We start from the raw sequence: 15,202 nt of genomic DNA on the forward strand, positions 1-15,202 counted from the left end.
TTTTCCATCCTGTTGCCAGAAGAAACATCCCAAAATGCAAATCCTACTATTTTCTCTCCAGTTAAAAATTCTTTAAGAGCTTCTACTGCTTCAAGACAAAACCACCTTGTTACGATGCATCCAAGATCCTTTTGATCTTGCCCCTTCCTGTGTCTTCAGCTTCCTCTCCTCTCCTACTCTATTCCTCCATTCTCGACAGCCTGTGCTCAAGGCATATTAGAAATTGGAAATTTCCAGAACACCATGCTTTCTCATACTTACAAGGCTTCATTCATACATGCTGTTTTTTCTTGCATTAATCTTCCCTCCCCAAACCTCATACATGCCTGTCTAGGGCTACTTTATCTTTCGACACTCAGATCAGGATAGATGTACATGCCTTGTCTTCCTATAGCACTTCTAACTGACTTCCAACCAAAGCACTTATCACAAGGTTTATGTACCCATTTCCCCAAGAGTCTGTAAGCTTCCCCTAAAGATAGGGCTCTTCCCCACCCCCACCCCATTTTCACAGCATCTAGCACATTCCCTACTGAGTATGAGCTTAATCAACACTTGCTGAATGAGAGAATGAATAAACGAACAAATGAAAATTTCTCACAGAGCACCTTACCTCAGATATATCAAAATGAAAATCTAAGGTCTTCCCGGGCAACTCCTTAGAGACATTATTAAAAATCTTGGTGAAGGATATTTCAGGAGAACCTAGATCTCCGACATAGGTCTTGGGTATGTCATTGGGTACAACAAGACTTGCAGAGCGAGACACCACCAGTTTTAATATGTTAAGGGCTTCCTTCCAATAAGGACTCTGGTTTAAAAAAATAACAGACATATAAAAGTTACAAACATATCTTTAGTTAAGAACAAAAATTTAGTGTACACTGTGAACAATGAAAATATTGTTTCTACAAAAACTTTTGTAAATCATTCAGTTTTACTTTAAGGTCCTTAACAGAGGGTCTGAGTTACGACAGCTAAGAAAATTATTTTTCTACTGTCAGATTTATGAGACATCATATAAACAATAATGCTACCAGCTCAGAATGCCTTGCATTTCTCCCAATAAGTGCTTTGTAAATATTCATTTAGAAAGTCTAATATAGTAATCTCGTCGTGGTGGTAAACAAAGGGGTTGTATACATGTGAACTTTCTAGAGGAATGAAGTTATGGCTTTAAGACTCCAAACTTCAAATATTTTAAGCCTTGGAGACAATTTTTAATGCATATTTTCTTTTTCAGACATAAAGATATTTTTAAAAACTAAAAAAATTTAGATTTTTCTTGATGACCCAAGCCCAAATCTGAATGGTAGGATTGGTATGACTCCTAATTTTGATTAACCATACAACTAAAGTGATGTTCTCTGTGGTTACTGAGTTGTAGAGGGTGAGTTATTTCCCCTACATATGTGGCTATGTCGCCCTCTGATTGGCCCATGGCGGTCATTTGAGTTATTGAGGTCTTTCAGTTATTTTTCTGCTTTTAGTTTTGTGTATTTCTACCAACATAATTTAAAAATGATTTACATGACCATGACAGATACTTACAGAGAAGTAGAAAAATCAACTTCTCTCTCTCTTTTTTTTTCAGAGAGAATGTGTGTGTGCAAGTGGTTGGGGTGGGGGCAGAGGGAGAGAGAGAATCTCAAGCAGGCTCCACACCCAGGATGGAGCCCCACACAGAGCTTGCTCTCAGAGTCAGACCCTTAACCAACTGAGTCACCCAGGTGCCCAAAGAAGAATCAATTTCTAATAAAGAATTTACAATATATTTTTTTTAAGCATCTATTGAAAAGCACACACTTCAACAACTGCTTTGTTTTTTTCTGACTTATGGTAACAAAATCCCATCCCAACCTTGTGTTCCACGTACTGTGTCACAGCTGACCATTCTGAGGGGGGAAAATGCCACTAAAACAACGACAAAGAGCAAGTGAAAAATCTTTGGCAGAACTGAGTTATCCAATTTATTTAATAACATCTTGATAAGAGGACACCTAAAGCACAAAATATTTAATAATTATAAAAATGGCCACGTAGATATTGTGACATCTTGCGCACATACATCATAGAAAAAAAAAGTAGTTTATATTTAACAAAGTTTTGACATTTTTTTTCTGACAGAAATAATTAGAAGCTCTGGACGTTGTAAAAAGTTAAAACTTCTCCAGGGATGTTTCTGTAAACTGTACTGGTAGTTGTAGTTGTGCTTGAAATATAAAAGATTATCAGGAGGAGTTCAATTCTGTGAAATGTTTAATGTTTGAATAAAGCAGAACTCACTATGATGACCCATCAGCTAAATATAACTTCAGTTCATACAGTATTTAAGAAATTTGGGTCAGGCGCCTGGGTGGCTCAGTCGGTTGGGCATCTCCCTTCAGCTCGGGTCATAATCCTGGAGTCCTGGGATCAAGTCCTGCATCAGGCTCCCTGCTCAGTGGGGAGTCTGCTTCTCCCCCTGCCTTCCCCCATCTCATGTGTGCACGCTCTCTCTCCCCCCTCTCTCATTCTCTCTCAAATAAATAAATAAAATCTTAAAATATTTTGGGTCAATATTTTGCAATTAGGAGATTTTAGAGAAAAACCCAAATTTCTAGCTTCTCTTCAAAAGTTGTAAGTTCTTGCCACACTGATCTGTCCTCCAACATGGCCACTTGGGAAACCTAAGTTGTGCTGTTCCTTTTAGATGGGGAATGTGCCATTCACTTAGTCAGAAATCTATGCCCTTTTATGATCACTTGCTTGCCCAGTGGACAAGTGAGCTTGTGGTTCTGAATATAAAAAAATGCATCTAAATTTTATAAATTAGTAGTTCAATGCGGTACGTGTCTCTCTGGGAGATCCAGCAAATATTTAATGAATTAACTTCCTTAAACCTTAAGAAGAAAAGAGAAATGTGCTCTAGAAGAAAATGTATAATTGTTATTTGGTGAAGCCTTAGTCATTGAGAGAGAAGACAGAGAAGATAAACGGGGTCACCAAAGAATCTTACATTTTTTGAACATTTGCACTCACCGACTTTCAAGGGAATATAAAAAGAATCTGGATTACCTAACAGAATAATGGAAACCAACACAGTTTTATTACTTTCAGATATAAGCCAAGACACAGACTCATTGCTAGCCAAGTATTTCCATTTGTAGGTTTTGCTTTAGTGAATGCAAATATAACTGGAGTAGAAACAAAATATTAATCTGTTAAGGCTCTCAAAGAGTTTGTTCTCTGTGATAAGTTGTATCCACAATAGTGATCTGTTTGCTCAGCAAGGCCTTTCTTAACAGATAATTCAAAGGTGAAATTCAGCACAGACCAGATTAACTTGTCATCATTTACATAAAACCAAGTTTGATTTTCTACTTTCTAAATATCTGGGCTCCTTTTATCAGACACAGAAGGCAAGTCTAAAACACAGACTCTACAAAGAGCTCTCTGTTTCTAAAAGTGATGTTTGTTCATTATGTAGAATCTGGTTAGTAGCACAGAGGTGAAGACAGCTGCCATCTATGTACGTTCTTTCCAGTCATTACTGAAATGTATATTCACAGATGTAATGATTAATCTAAATTAGGAGTCATGCCAATCCTACTATTCAGATTTTGCTTTTTGTCACTTACATTAAGAAGATTTTTTCCATGTTGTAAATATTCCTGAAAACATGACTTACAGGCTAACTTCTTCCCTATCTTGGACCTTCCAAGTATTTATGATTATAAATTATTTCGCAATGAATAAATCATACATAAATTTTGTGGTCACTCACCTGTACATATTTGCCAATAATCTTTATGATCTCCAGATTAAATTGCTTGACTGGGGCAGCAGAGAGGTCAATGTGACTCAAAAGACTATAGATGATCTGTAGTAATGACTGCTGCATGCTGGACAGTCCTTTCTCTAACAGCTAAAATAATATTAAAAAGTATACTTTCATCAGGTTAAGGAAAATTCAATATTTATACTTACGATGTTGAAAAACATAATAGATTTAATCTATGATTTTATGGTTAGATAATTAGAAATTCAGAGACTAATAAATAATAAAGGTAAAAGATAATGTCTATTACTGTTACTCGTCCTTGGTTCAGAAAGGATCAATAATTACTTTTCATTTTAATCTTAACTTTTTTCTTTCATTTCCTTAACTAATTTAAATTGACCACCATTTATTCTAGGTTAAGGAAAAAACCACTCTACCACCATCACCAAAGAATAACTACCCCCAAACCATTCATACCAGGTACCTACTAGCTACGTGATCTTGGACAAGTTTCTTAACCTCTGAGCCATGATTTTTTAAAAATAATAAAGTAATCATGAGGCGCCTGGGTGGCTCAGTCAGTTAAGCGTCTGCCTTCGCCTCAGGTCATGATCTCAGGCTCCTGGGATCGAGTCCCATATTGGGCTCCCTGCTCAGTGGGGGAGTCTGCTTCTCCCTCTGCCTCTGCCCCTCACCCCCACTCATGCTCTCTCTCAAATAAATAAAATCTTAAAAAGAAAAAAGTAATCATACTATCTAAACTTCATATTGTTTGCAGGACAATTAAGTTAAATATATGTACTTCTAAACATACGTAACTGGTTTTAGTATGCTGTTAGTAATAACTTCAGAATTAACAATAATAATAAAACAAGGGTAACTTATAGTACCAAGGGTAACATTTGGGGCAAACCATTCTCTCAACAGAGTGAAAAACAGTCACCATATGTGGTACACCCAGGCTGTCCTGTGCCAGTTCCAGACTGTGTGACCCCAGGATGAGGGAACCAGTGCTACCTTAGCGGGGAGCTGGGCGGCGGCACCAGCGTGAAGCTGGTCTAAGGAACTTGACTTCAAAGCCAGTTAAGGAATAGGCTCAAGAAGTTAGCCTTGGTTTTATGTTGGCTCTTGTCCCAAAGGTTTAGGTGTAAGATAAACCTGGAGACTTGCATTTATTCAGGTGAAGAAGCTGCTACGCAGATAGTTCCCAGTGTCAGCTCTATTTTTTTAAAGATTTTTAAATTTTTTATAAGTACTCTCTGCACCCAACGTAGGGCTTGAACTCACAACCCTGAGATCAGGAGTCGCACGCTCCACTGACTGAGCCAGTGGAGCCCCCCCATCATCAGCTCTCCTAAATCTAAGGTTGATGGGAGCAAACCTATCAAAAGCAACACCTTAAAAATGCACACCAGTCCTAAAGCATTTTGTGAAAGTCAACATCAGTGACACAGCTAGGTCAAACAGCGTTATGAACAAAATTTAAAATGTTTATTGAGTTATGAATAATTTCTTTTAAGCTTATACAGTGTTTTAGGTTTAATTTTTAGAGGCCAATCTTTAAAAAGGAAGGTATCACTGTATTATAAACTGACAAACCTTTTTAGTGACTAGGGGTTTTTCCTTTTGAGAGTTTGTGGGTATCTAGTCAATAATTTACTTTTTTAGGCATGAAGTTAGTGCCTCAACAAATAAATATTAACTTTCTATGCTGTTGTAGGGCTAGTGTTTTTATAATTCCATCTTTAGCCACCCAAATCTTATTTTAGATCAGGAAGCAAATGTATCTTCAAAATAAGAACGTACCCAGCAGAAACGTCTTCGCATGCTGTATTATTCTAGAATGGATTTCAAACTCAAGAACTAAATTTTTTAGAAGCAAAAATTATAACAATTCTCTAGGATCAAGACCACTGGAAACCCATTTTTTATTTGAAATAAAGGCGAAAATTACATTATTTTGAATTTTATGTCCTGTAAGGACAGTGAATGAGAAACACTGAAAATGAAAATGAAGAAAAAAAAGCCCTTTATACTCGAAAGTATACTTTATACTTTCTTTATACTTAAAAGGAATTACCCATATTTTCCTTTAAAAAAGGGTGTTAATCTAATATTCACTTTCAAAGACAATCTGAAGATTAGTATCAGTACTGCTTCTAGAAATAAGTCTACTTAAAAATAGTTAAAAAGTACTTTTTTTCTTTTGGTAGACTTACCTCTGCAAGATAAGTCACAAGATTAAATGTGGTATCTGAGAAAGAGTCATGTAGATATCTACACACGACGTTGATCCAGTTAGCACAGTCTCTGGAGTAGGCGTGTGCACTGTACAAGCTCATCATATGAGCCAGGTTGACGAGCGCTGGGCACTTCTCTTCCGCACAGACCTAGAACACACGGAAAATAATTCCACTTACCTAAAATAAAGACAATTCAAACTTTAAACTTGATTTTATACTATATGCATGTATTCAATAATTTAGAGGAGGATGTTGAAGCTTTAAATGCATTTTATTTCAATACGGTAGAAAAGTCAAATAAGAGAGAAAAAAAAGCCCAAGGCCTTCTTAAGAGAATAACTTAATGGGTAACATGGAAAGATGATTAATAGGTCGAGAACTTCCACGGGTGCTAAATAGCAGGACTTTTGTCAGTCTGATGCTTTGTAAAGCGGCCTCTGGAAAAATCCACACGTGGTTTTGTGAATGCTACGTTATCATTTGTAACTGCTTTGTAAAGAGTGTTGTTTTGTAAAATCGCTACATGGCTCGGTGCACAGTAACTGAACAGGCCGCCCTGCGAGGTGCAGAGATGCTATGCCAGGGCAGAAATGCTTTCGTCTCCAGCCCCCCTGCTTCTCAGAGCAGGGCAGTCGGGTGCAGAGACGCTCACATGCGTGACATAGTCAAAGGACTTCCTTGGAGCTCTGATAAAATGGAGTCCTGCCTCTCCAGGACGCAGGATGACACCGTGTACGTCAGCCTGCAGGATGGACCCCAAATCACCATGAGCTCCTAAGGCCCTTGGCCAGTAAGTTAAGGTCACTTCGAAATGTACTGAGTTCCTAGAGCGTGTCTGATCCAGTATTGTGGGACCTGATGTCTGGGAGGATCTTGCTGCCCACGTGCCCCTTGTCTGTTCCCTGAGTTGTTGGTGAGGATTGTCCTTAGCTTGCTCCGGGGGACACGTGGACAGCGCACAACTGGGAAGGGGACACACTAGTCTTTCATCCCTGCCGATCACAGGGCTGGCACTGAAATTTCGTCTGGTTTCCCTTTTTTCCTTTTCCTCACTTATTCTACCGTCTTACTGATGTTTTGTCTGTATTTTCCCAAACTGCCTAGAGCGTTTCGTAAAGAAAGTACCGTTGACCCCCGAAACAACACGGGGTTCAACCGTGAGGGCCACTTATCTGCAGATTCCTTTTGATAAATACAGGATAGTACTGGACGTGTATCTTCTCTTCCTTCTGATTTCTGTAGTAACATTTTCTTTGCTCTAGCTTACTTTATTGTAGAATACAGCACACGACACATGTAGTATATAACATATGTGTGAACCGACCTGTTTACGTCATCGGTAGGGCTTATAGTCAACAGTAGGATATTAGTAATCACGTTTTGGGAGAGGCAAAAGTCATACGCAGTCTTCAACGGTGTCGCCAACAGGGTGGCGCCCCCAACCCCTGTGTTGTTCAAGGTCAACTGCAGGATATTACCTTTTACAATATATGTACTTTTCAACTTTCAGATGAATCTGTTACTTTGATTCATCATGTGGACATTATCACTGGATAGGCCTGAAATAGGAGGGCAGGCAAGACTCTGCAGACGATTAGCAGTACCTTGGAAGTTATTTTATAAAACTGTTAAAAGCGGCTAGTTTCATGCATTACCTTTTTGCCCATAAAACAGGTGGTAGGGGGAAAAATTTTTTTTTGCTGATGCTTATTCGTATTTCAAAACATAGTAATTAATCATACTATTCTTTAAAAATCACATAATTTTATAATTTCACAACTTGTTATTTTTTAGGAATCATTTTAAAATTTAAAGTTCTTTAAAATTTTAAAGTATTGTTTTCCTGAAAAATAAATCATTCTTATAGAACTCTTATGTCTTTAAAAAATCTTTTTTTTAAAGCATGGTTTTTAGAAACCTGTTGTTGAAGAGGAAGAAAATTCCTAGGAATAGATGCTGTGTAATTTTATAGTAAAGACAATGGCTTAGGTTTAATTTTGAAATTTTTGAATGACCAGGTTAAAGTATGACCCCAAAAGAGTATGTCTTATAAGCAAACATTTTTAGCATACTATTTTTGCCATATGAATAGCTTAAAAGGACAATATTTGTCCTAAGTGTTGCCTCACTTTGAAGGTCTGTGCTCTCCAAGGGCACAAACAGAACTAGGGATATTTGCATAATGAGGAAGCACATAATGGCAGAAAATTACTTTCAACAGTTTTAAGTGAGAGGATAATTAAGGAATCAATTTAATTCATATCCTGCAGGTTGCTGAAAGCAGACAGAGGGAACCTTTGTGCCCCGCTCAACAGGAAGAAAACAGACTTAAAAACAATTTATGACTCCTAAAAAGCCGTATTTGGTTTTTTGAAAACAAAAAGGTATCTGGGAGTTTCCCGCGCTCTGCCTTGGTCAAGCAGCGGAGGCTTGAGCCCGACTGGGGCTTCTACATCCTTTGGGCCGGCAGGGCTGGGCTCCCGTCGGGCCAGCACTCAGCAGGAGGTTCTCCGGCAGGGTCTCCTGCCACCCTAAGTGCTCCCACTTCCCTTATTAAAGGACTCGTGCTTTTTACGTCTTGAAATCCCAAAGTAAGCCAATATACGTTTTTCCCCTTTATATGTTCTTCCTTACCTCTCATGAAAAAAAATTACTTGTTCACATTTTTCTAATGATAGGTCATTAGAATATGAAAATGAAAGATATGTTAATAAATTATATCACTTTTAGACCTCATTAAAGCAGATACATGTTGTTGGGTTTTCTTTTGGGCAATCATTTTCAAAATTAAGATATGTTTCCACTAACTGTAATAATGGCTCTTTTTAAATACGTGGTTTTTCAAAGAATTATGCTAAAAATCTTTCCACATCTAATTTATTTAGCGACTTAATCAGGGAGGGACTCAACAGCGTACTTTACTAAATATTAACTTGTCATTTATTAAATAGTATCTCTCAAGATAGCAAAAAGGATTCTACGTGTGTGGCTGTTAACGGGATTCATGGGGCTGGCATAGCTCAGAGATCAGCACTTGCCCACGCTGGGATCCCGGCCCTGGAGAAGCGGTGTTCTCTTTGGCTGTCGGCACGCTCGCCCTTTCCATTGACTGCTGTGCTACTTGTTAAATGACCCACGGCTTTTAGAAGGCTGCTCATATAAAAGCTCTTCCAGAGAATTTCACTCGCTTATTCCCTTCTGTTGGAAACTGCTCTGATTTTTCTCCCCCTGCTTTAGCTGCTTTCTACTGCCACTCACTCATCTCCCCCGGGTCACCTAACTTCCTGTTGTATGTACATGACTTGTAAATTTATAGAACTCCTTCTTGTAACTGTTTATATTTTCAGTCTGTAAAGGCCTTTTTCCAAGACTCAATAATTGACAGAAAAAAAAAATTAAGAATTAAGTTTAAGCAGAAGGCAAGGTATCTGGGTGTTTTGTTGTTTTTGAGAGGAAATTATTAAAAAAGCATACTCTTTTTAAAAATTATGATTAAGAGCTCTAACACTTTCAAACAAATGTTAACAGATGATTTAAAAATCAGTACATTCGTTTCAGAAACCTTCGGGAGGAAAGAAAATAAGGAAGAGAAAAGAATGAAGCCAGCAAAGAGAGATGAAGAAAATGTTAAAAGGAAAAAGGCCAAAGTAAAGGGAGAGACAACTTTTGGAGTCACAGAATGTATTATGCCCTCTTCTCAGGGCCTTTGCACATGCAATTTCTCCCGCCTGGAAACCTAACCTCGCCCTGCTCCTTGTTTCCCATCCAGGGATCTTATTTTGGTTATTCCTGTTCAGCCTTCAGTGTCTAGGCAGACTTTTGCTCTCTGTACCCCTGGAGTCCTGTCCTTTCATTGCACACTTATCAGACTCTATGGCGATTGCCTACTTACTTGCTTGCACCCCGACTGTAAGGCCCACAGGGGCAAGTGTTCTGTCTCCTTTGATTATCACTGCATTTCTGGCACCCAACCCAGTGCTCAGCAAATATTCGGTAGTACACAAATGAATGAACTGGAGACGGACAGAGAGGTAGAAGACAAAGTAGGGAAACAGAGCAGAAAAAGACTCAGACTCGGAGGGTCATTACGCTAAACAAATAATTTTATTCACTGTTATTTCAACAGTGGTAGCTTACATCATCACTGTAAAACTCCTTTATATGCATGAAAAGAATAAAAATTTAGATGTGAAATTCACAGAGGAAGTGACAGTAAAAAGATTTAAGAGATTCCCCCCTTTAAGATAAACTCCAGAAAAATTTCCCTTTAGCGTTATCTGTCAGCATAACATTTGCTTACCTTTGCTATTCGACTAGCTGTTTCTTTGCAAAACTGAGTTGGGCTGTCAAAATGCTGGATTAAGTGAGGCAATAAGCAAAGGATGTTAAGAGGAAAGCCTATCAAAAAAAAAAGCAAACAATAACCAATTTTATTGCACATTATTTTAAAAACTAAATGTTTTTTTTAAATGATTCAGAGACCATTTTCTTTTTATGTCTTGGAGCACCTGATCTTCTACATTCTTTTTTTTTTTTTTTTTTTTTTTTTGCTTTGACCAAGGAATTTAAGCTATCTCACATATTCAAACCAACCAACCAACCAACCCATGACTACTTGTGGAAAAGCAGAAATTAGCAGACTTCCAAACAAATTAGTTTACATTTCACTACATTAAAAAGCAGAGTTGGTGCAATTCTGTTAACGTCACCTGACAGCTGGGAAGGATCCACCAGCGTGTGTTTGGAGACAGCAATGAGTTTACTGAGGAGGCGCACGGTCATTTCTTGTGTAGAGACTGAGGTAAAACCCTTAAGGAAGAGCTGCTGAAGGCCTGGAAAGTTATTCCACTTCAATTTGCTTTGTACATTTTCAATCTTCTCTCGACTCTCCGATTTATCCAAAGGCAAATGGATAAGCAGTTTGTTGAGAAGCCTGAGAGCCAGGAGGTATTCATATTCATAATCGGATTCTAATAAAGATGCTGCTATCCAAAAAATGGCGGCCATCAAGTTGGTAGGCTCAGTAGTGGACTGCACATCGTACATTCCCTTCTCTCTCAGAGAGGAAAGGCTTCTAGTCCTTGCTAAACTATTGCTATGGTTTATCCGTCCATCCATTATATCCAGTGTGTTACTCCGCCGCCGGTCACCTCTCCGGTCACCAACTAAACTTAATCTCAGAGAGTTACTTCTTGCATTACTGTTATATCCCAAGTAACCGCTACTATTAATGGGACTTGTGCTTAGATTGAGTTGTCCAGTGCTTTTCCTGTTAGCTGCATACTTATTTCCCATTATAGGATCATGGTATGAGGTTCTTTACAAAAAAAAAAAAAAGAAAGAGAAAGAAAAGATAAATGCACGTATAATCACATCTTTTGCTGTATTAATTTTACTCTTGAAAACACTGAAAAAACACTGTAACCAGGAAAAATTATGTTTGAGTCTGACTTCGCTTAATCAAATTTCAGTTCTTTCCTCCATGTTAAGGCAAAATGTACAACAATGTCTTTCCTACTGTGGCCAACCGTTTCCCGTGAGCTGGAGGATGTCTGATTTTAAGTGAAAATTCTGTCACGGTTATCACCGGCAACTTTCAGCTCTAGGATTTAGTAAACATTATGTCCAAAGCAGACCTCATCTGTCATATTCCCAAACTTGATGGTACCCATGTCCTTATTTCTGTCAATGCACACTCTTCCCCCCCCAAAAAAATCAAGCTCAAAAACTTATTTTTGATTTCTCCTTTTCCCTCACATCCAATTATCACTGATTTAAAAGTAATGACAGAATGCTGCCTGTAGGTGCCAGCAGTATGCAAAGTGCTCGGAATACTGAAGTCTGTTGGGAGAGATGGAGACGTAAAAATTTATAGCTTGTTAATTACTGTTATTAAACTCTGAAGAAAACCGTGTGAGAACCCCCAAAATGGAATAATTCGCACCGCCCTCAGGGAGTAAATGCTTAGCCAGGTGGTGATATCTGAGATGGGTCTTGAAGGATAAGCCAATTCAGGATGTGCAAGGAAGAGCAAGTAGGAGGAGATGAACAATTTGGGTCGGGAGGGGCCTGGTCCGCTGCGGGGCAATGAATGGGATGTTGGGGGTGGCAGGAATGGAGCTGGTCAGTGACGCTGAGGCCCCGTCGTGCAGCAGGAAGATCTCTGACCAGGACCTTAGAAGAACAACATGCCACTTACAGCTCTGTTAAGACTTTTCACACGGCCTCCCTGTCGGAGGCTCCGGTTCCCACTGGCAATCCATCTGAATTGTTTGGTATTAATCTCACTACCAATATGAGAATAATATAATGTGACAGTTATGTATACTTAGCTACTGGAGTTCTATGTACAAATCTACAGTTTGTCTGGCTTAAATTCTTACTGAGAAAGGGCAGAAAGAAGATCATAATGCTTCATGGTTTCAGCCAAAGTATCAATTGCAGATTCCAATGTGAGAAGAAGCTCAATCACAAATCCCTAGGGGGGGAAAAAGGGCAGATTTTCATTAATTATGCTCTGGAAAAAAAAGAAATTGCAATGGACTTCCTGATGAGATTTAAAATTAGAACAAACTCAACATTAATATTACAAATGATTAAACTCTTGAGCAATGTGATCTTGCTGATTGATGAAAACTCATCAAACTAATGGTTATGATGGCACAATTCACCCAAAATTGCTCAGGCCAAAAATCGGAGTCATTTCTGTTTCTTTCACATCTAAATTAAACCCATTGGCAAGTCTTGAAAATATTACTCTTAAAATATATCCGAAATCTGAACCCCTCTCTATACCTCCACAGCTTCCCTTAATCTAAACTGCCACCATTTCAGTGCCGACCTTTACAATAAGCCTGTTGATTGACTCCTACTGCCCTCCTAAGAACTCTGCGTAGACTCTGGAGTTTCCTAAATAGCCAATTATATGCATCACTTTCCTCTCAAAGCCTAGGAGTACTATTTGCCATCAATTCAAAGTAAAAGCCCAACTCACACCAGGGTCTACCAGACCTCACATAATCTGCACCTGCCGACGTCAACCTCCTGACACTAGACACCCCCATCCAATACCCTAGCCATACTGGTTTGCTTCATGTTCCTCAAAGAAAGGCCCATTGCTTCTGCCTCAGGGCCTTTGCACTTGTTAGTCCTATTTCTCTGTCTGACATGTTCTTCCAGATTATCACAGGCCTCACTTCATTTACGTATGTGTTTAAAACTCACCTTCTCAGATGATCATATATAAAAACAACTCCCTCTCCCCTGCCACTCTTTAACCTGTTACTCTACCTGGTTATTTTCACAGCATTAATTACTAAATAAAATCATGTTACATATTATCGGTGGATTAGAGGCTTATTTTTCCAATAGAATGTGAGCTCCAGAATGCCAGGAACTTCCTCTTGTTCACTACTATATCCCCAGTGTCTAGAACAGTGTTAATAAAATCACTAGTCTGTTTAGACTTAAGTTCTCAACTGAATTATTTCACTTCATTTATCTTAAAAATTCAGCACTCTACATTTAAATTTAACATCCTATCTCTTTTACCTTGTAGTCATCCCAGGATAATATCTGAGAGAGAGCGAGAGAGAGTGTGTGTGTGTGTGTGATTGTAAAGCTTTCTCTGATAGGCACCAAATATTTGATTCAGTTAGTATGTCATCAAATATCATTTGCAAAACTTTGTTTCATAATTCTTTGCCTGCCTGTCTGCATTTGACACCAATTCTCCGGAACCGTTAGACCTGCCGCGCTCTGCTCTGTACTTGGCAAACGAGTCCTTGACCACGAGTAACTGCTCAACGGCTGCTGCAAGAAGTAAATGCAATACCTGTGCATCTTCCCCGGGGTCCCCCACAGTTTCTACGAGTCTGGAGAGAACATCAGAAAGTGTAGTTGCAGAAAGAGGCTGCTTTAGGGCCCTGAAAATCTGGAAGGATCTCCCAGCATAGTGTCGAGAAGAACAAGAAAGTGCCGTTTGCAGAGCAACTTCACTGAGGTGATGTTCCAAGTGCGCTCCTTCTGCGAAGACAAAGGACACAAGGGAGTGCTTCTCATGCCTGGAAAGCAGCATTAGCATCAGAGGCTAACCGTTCTAAACCCAGTGCCCAGCACACTGCCTGGCAAACTGCGCAGGCGCTCAGAGTTTAGAAGTCAGTGCCTTTTCTGTTCATTAAACTCCATGTGCATTTTACTCTAACCTCCAGGGAAGTGATCTTTGAGAACAGGGTCTCTCAACGTCAGCGCTGTTGCCACCGTGGCCAGACAAGCCTTGGTTGTGAAGGTGCCCTTGAGGCCTATTTGTTTAGCAGCAGGCTGGCCTCCCCACAACTGGATACCAATTGTAACCAGTTGTCCCTTGCCCCCCACCCCCCGGGTGTGACAAAAATGTCTCCGGACAGTGCCACATGTCCTGAGGGTCAGAATCACCCCTGGTTGAGAACCAGTGCTTCAACAGATACGTTTTTACTGTAATTTTCAGAATGTGTTAATTTTAGATCTAGAAGCCTGTGACAGTGTAAAACAGAATTCAAGTGTGTCATCTCCACCTGTGTTCCTTTAATGTGATTGTTTCCTAACACATAACCGCATTGTAACTTTATGCCACCATATATGAAATGAAGAACCGCAGAATGCCACAAGCGACTTTCTTATTTTTTAAGGAGTAACTAAATTCTTCTTGAACCAAAACAAATCAGTTTATCACAAATGAGTTAAAAAAGAAAACCTGTCTAGGGCCGCCTAGGTGGCTCAGTTGGTTAAGCGTCTGCCTTCTGCTCAGGTCCTGGTCCCAGGGTCCTGGGATCCAGCCTCAAGCACCAGCCTCACCCCTGCCCCTGCCCCTCCCCCCACATGCGCCCTTTCTCTCTCTCAAATAAAATCTTAAGAAAAAAGAAAACCTGTCTCAAACTTTTTAACGTAGACATGTCAACTGTCAACTCTTTGCTACGCATTATCAGAAATTTTCACATCACATGAAAATATCTCATTGAAAGTATTATCTGAAATATTTAATAAAAGATACCTGAGCTTGACTGCTTAAAAACAGAAACCACATGTTTCAAAAATGTAGTTAACTGCTCAGCACTCTTTATGCTAGGATTCTTGGCAGAAACGTCCTCATGGTTCCAAAGGGGCCCTCTTTTTCTGAAAACAGAGAACAGACATAATTCCCTTGGTTTTAAACTTACAT

General features: G+C 39.2%; 1 protein-coding gene across 7 annotated transcripts in view; it reads right to left on the reverse strand.

The window, feature by feature from the left end:
• The window catches only part of FRYL (FRY like transcription coactivator), a 247,256-nt gene that overhangs the window by 34,208 nt on the left and 197,846 nt on the right, over window positions 1–15,202 (reverse strand). For all 7 annotated transcript variants that reach the window (XM_057309789.1, XM_057309790.1, XM_057309788.1 and 4 more), the window contains 8 exons: window positions 15,035–15,156; window positions 13,841–14,031; window positions 12,390–12,484; window positions 10,716–11,323; window positions 10,307–10,404; window positions 5,983–6,153; window positions 3,767–3,907; window positions 614–811 (listed from right to left, as the gene is read on the reverse strand). In XM_057309789.1, the coding sequence (XP_057165772.1) occupies window positions 614–811; window positions 3,767–3,907; window positions 5,983–6,153; window positions 10,307–10,404; window positions 10,716–11,323; window positions 12,390–12,484; window positions 13,841–14,031; window positions 15,035–15,156 (1,624 nt within the window). The remainder of the gene's footprint in view (window positions 1–613; window positions 812–3,766; window positions 3,908–5,982; window positions 6,154–10,306; window positions 10,405–10,715; window positions 11,324–12,389; window positions 12,485–13,840; window positions 14,032–15,034; window positions 15,157–15,202) is intronic.

The sequence above is a fragment of the Ursus arctos genome, unplaced genomic scaffold (assembly GCF_023065955.2).
Source record: "Ursus arctos isolate Adak ecotype North America unplaced genomic scaffold, UrsArc2.0 scaffold_9, whole genome shotgun sequence".
In the NCBI taxonomy this organism is placed as follows: domain Eukaryota; kingdom Metazoa; phylum Chordata; class Mammalia; order Carnivora; family Ursidae; genus Ursus; species Ursus arctos.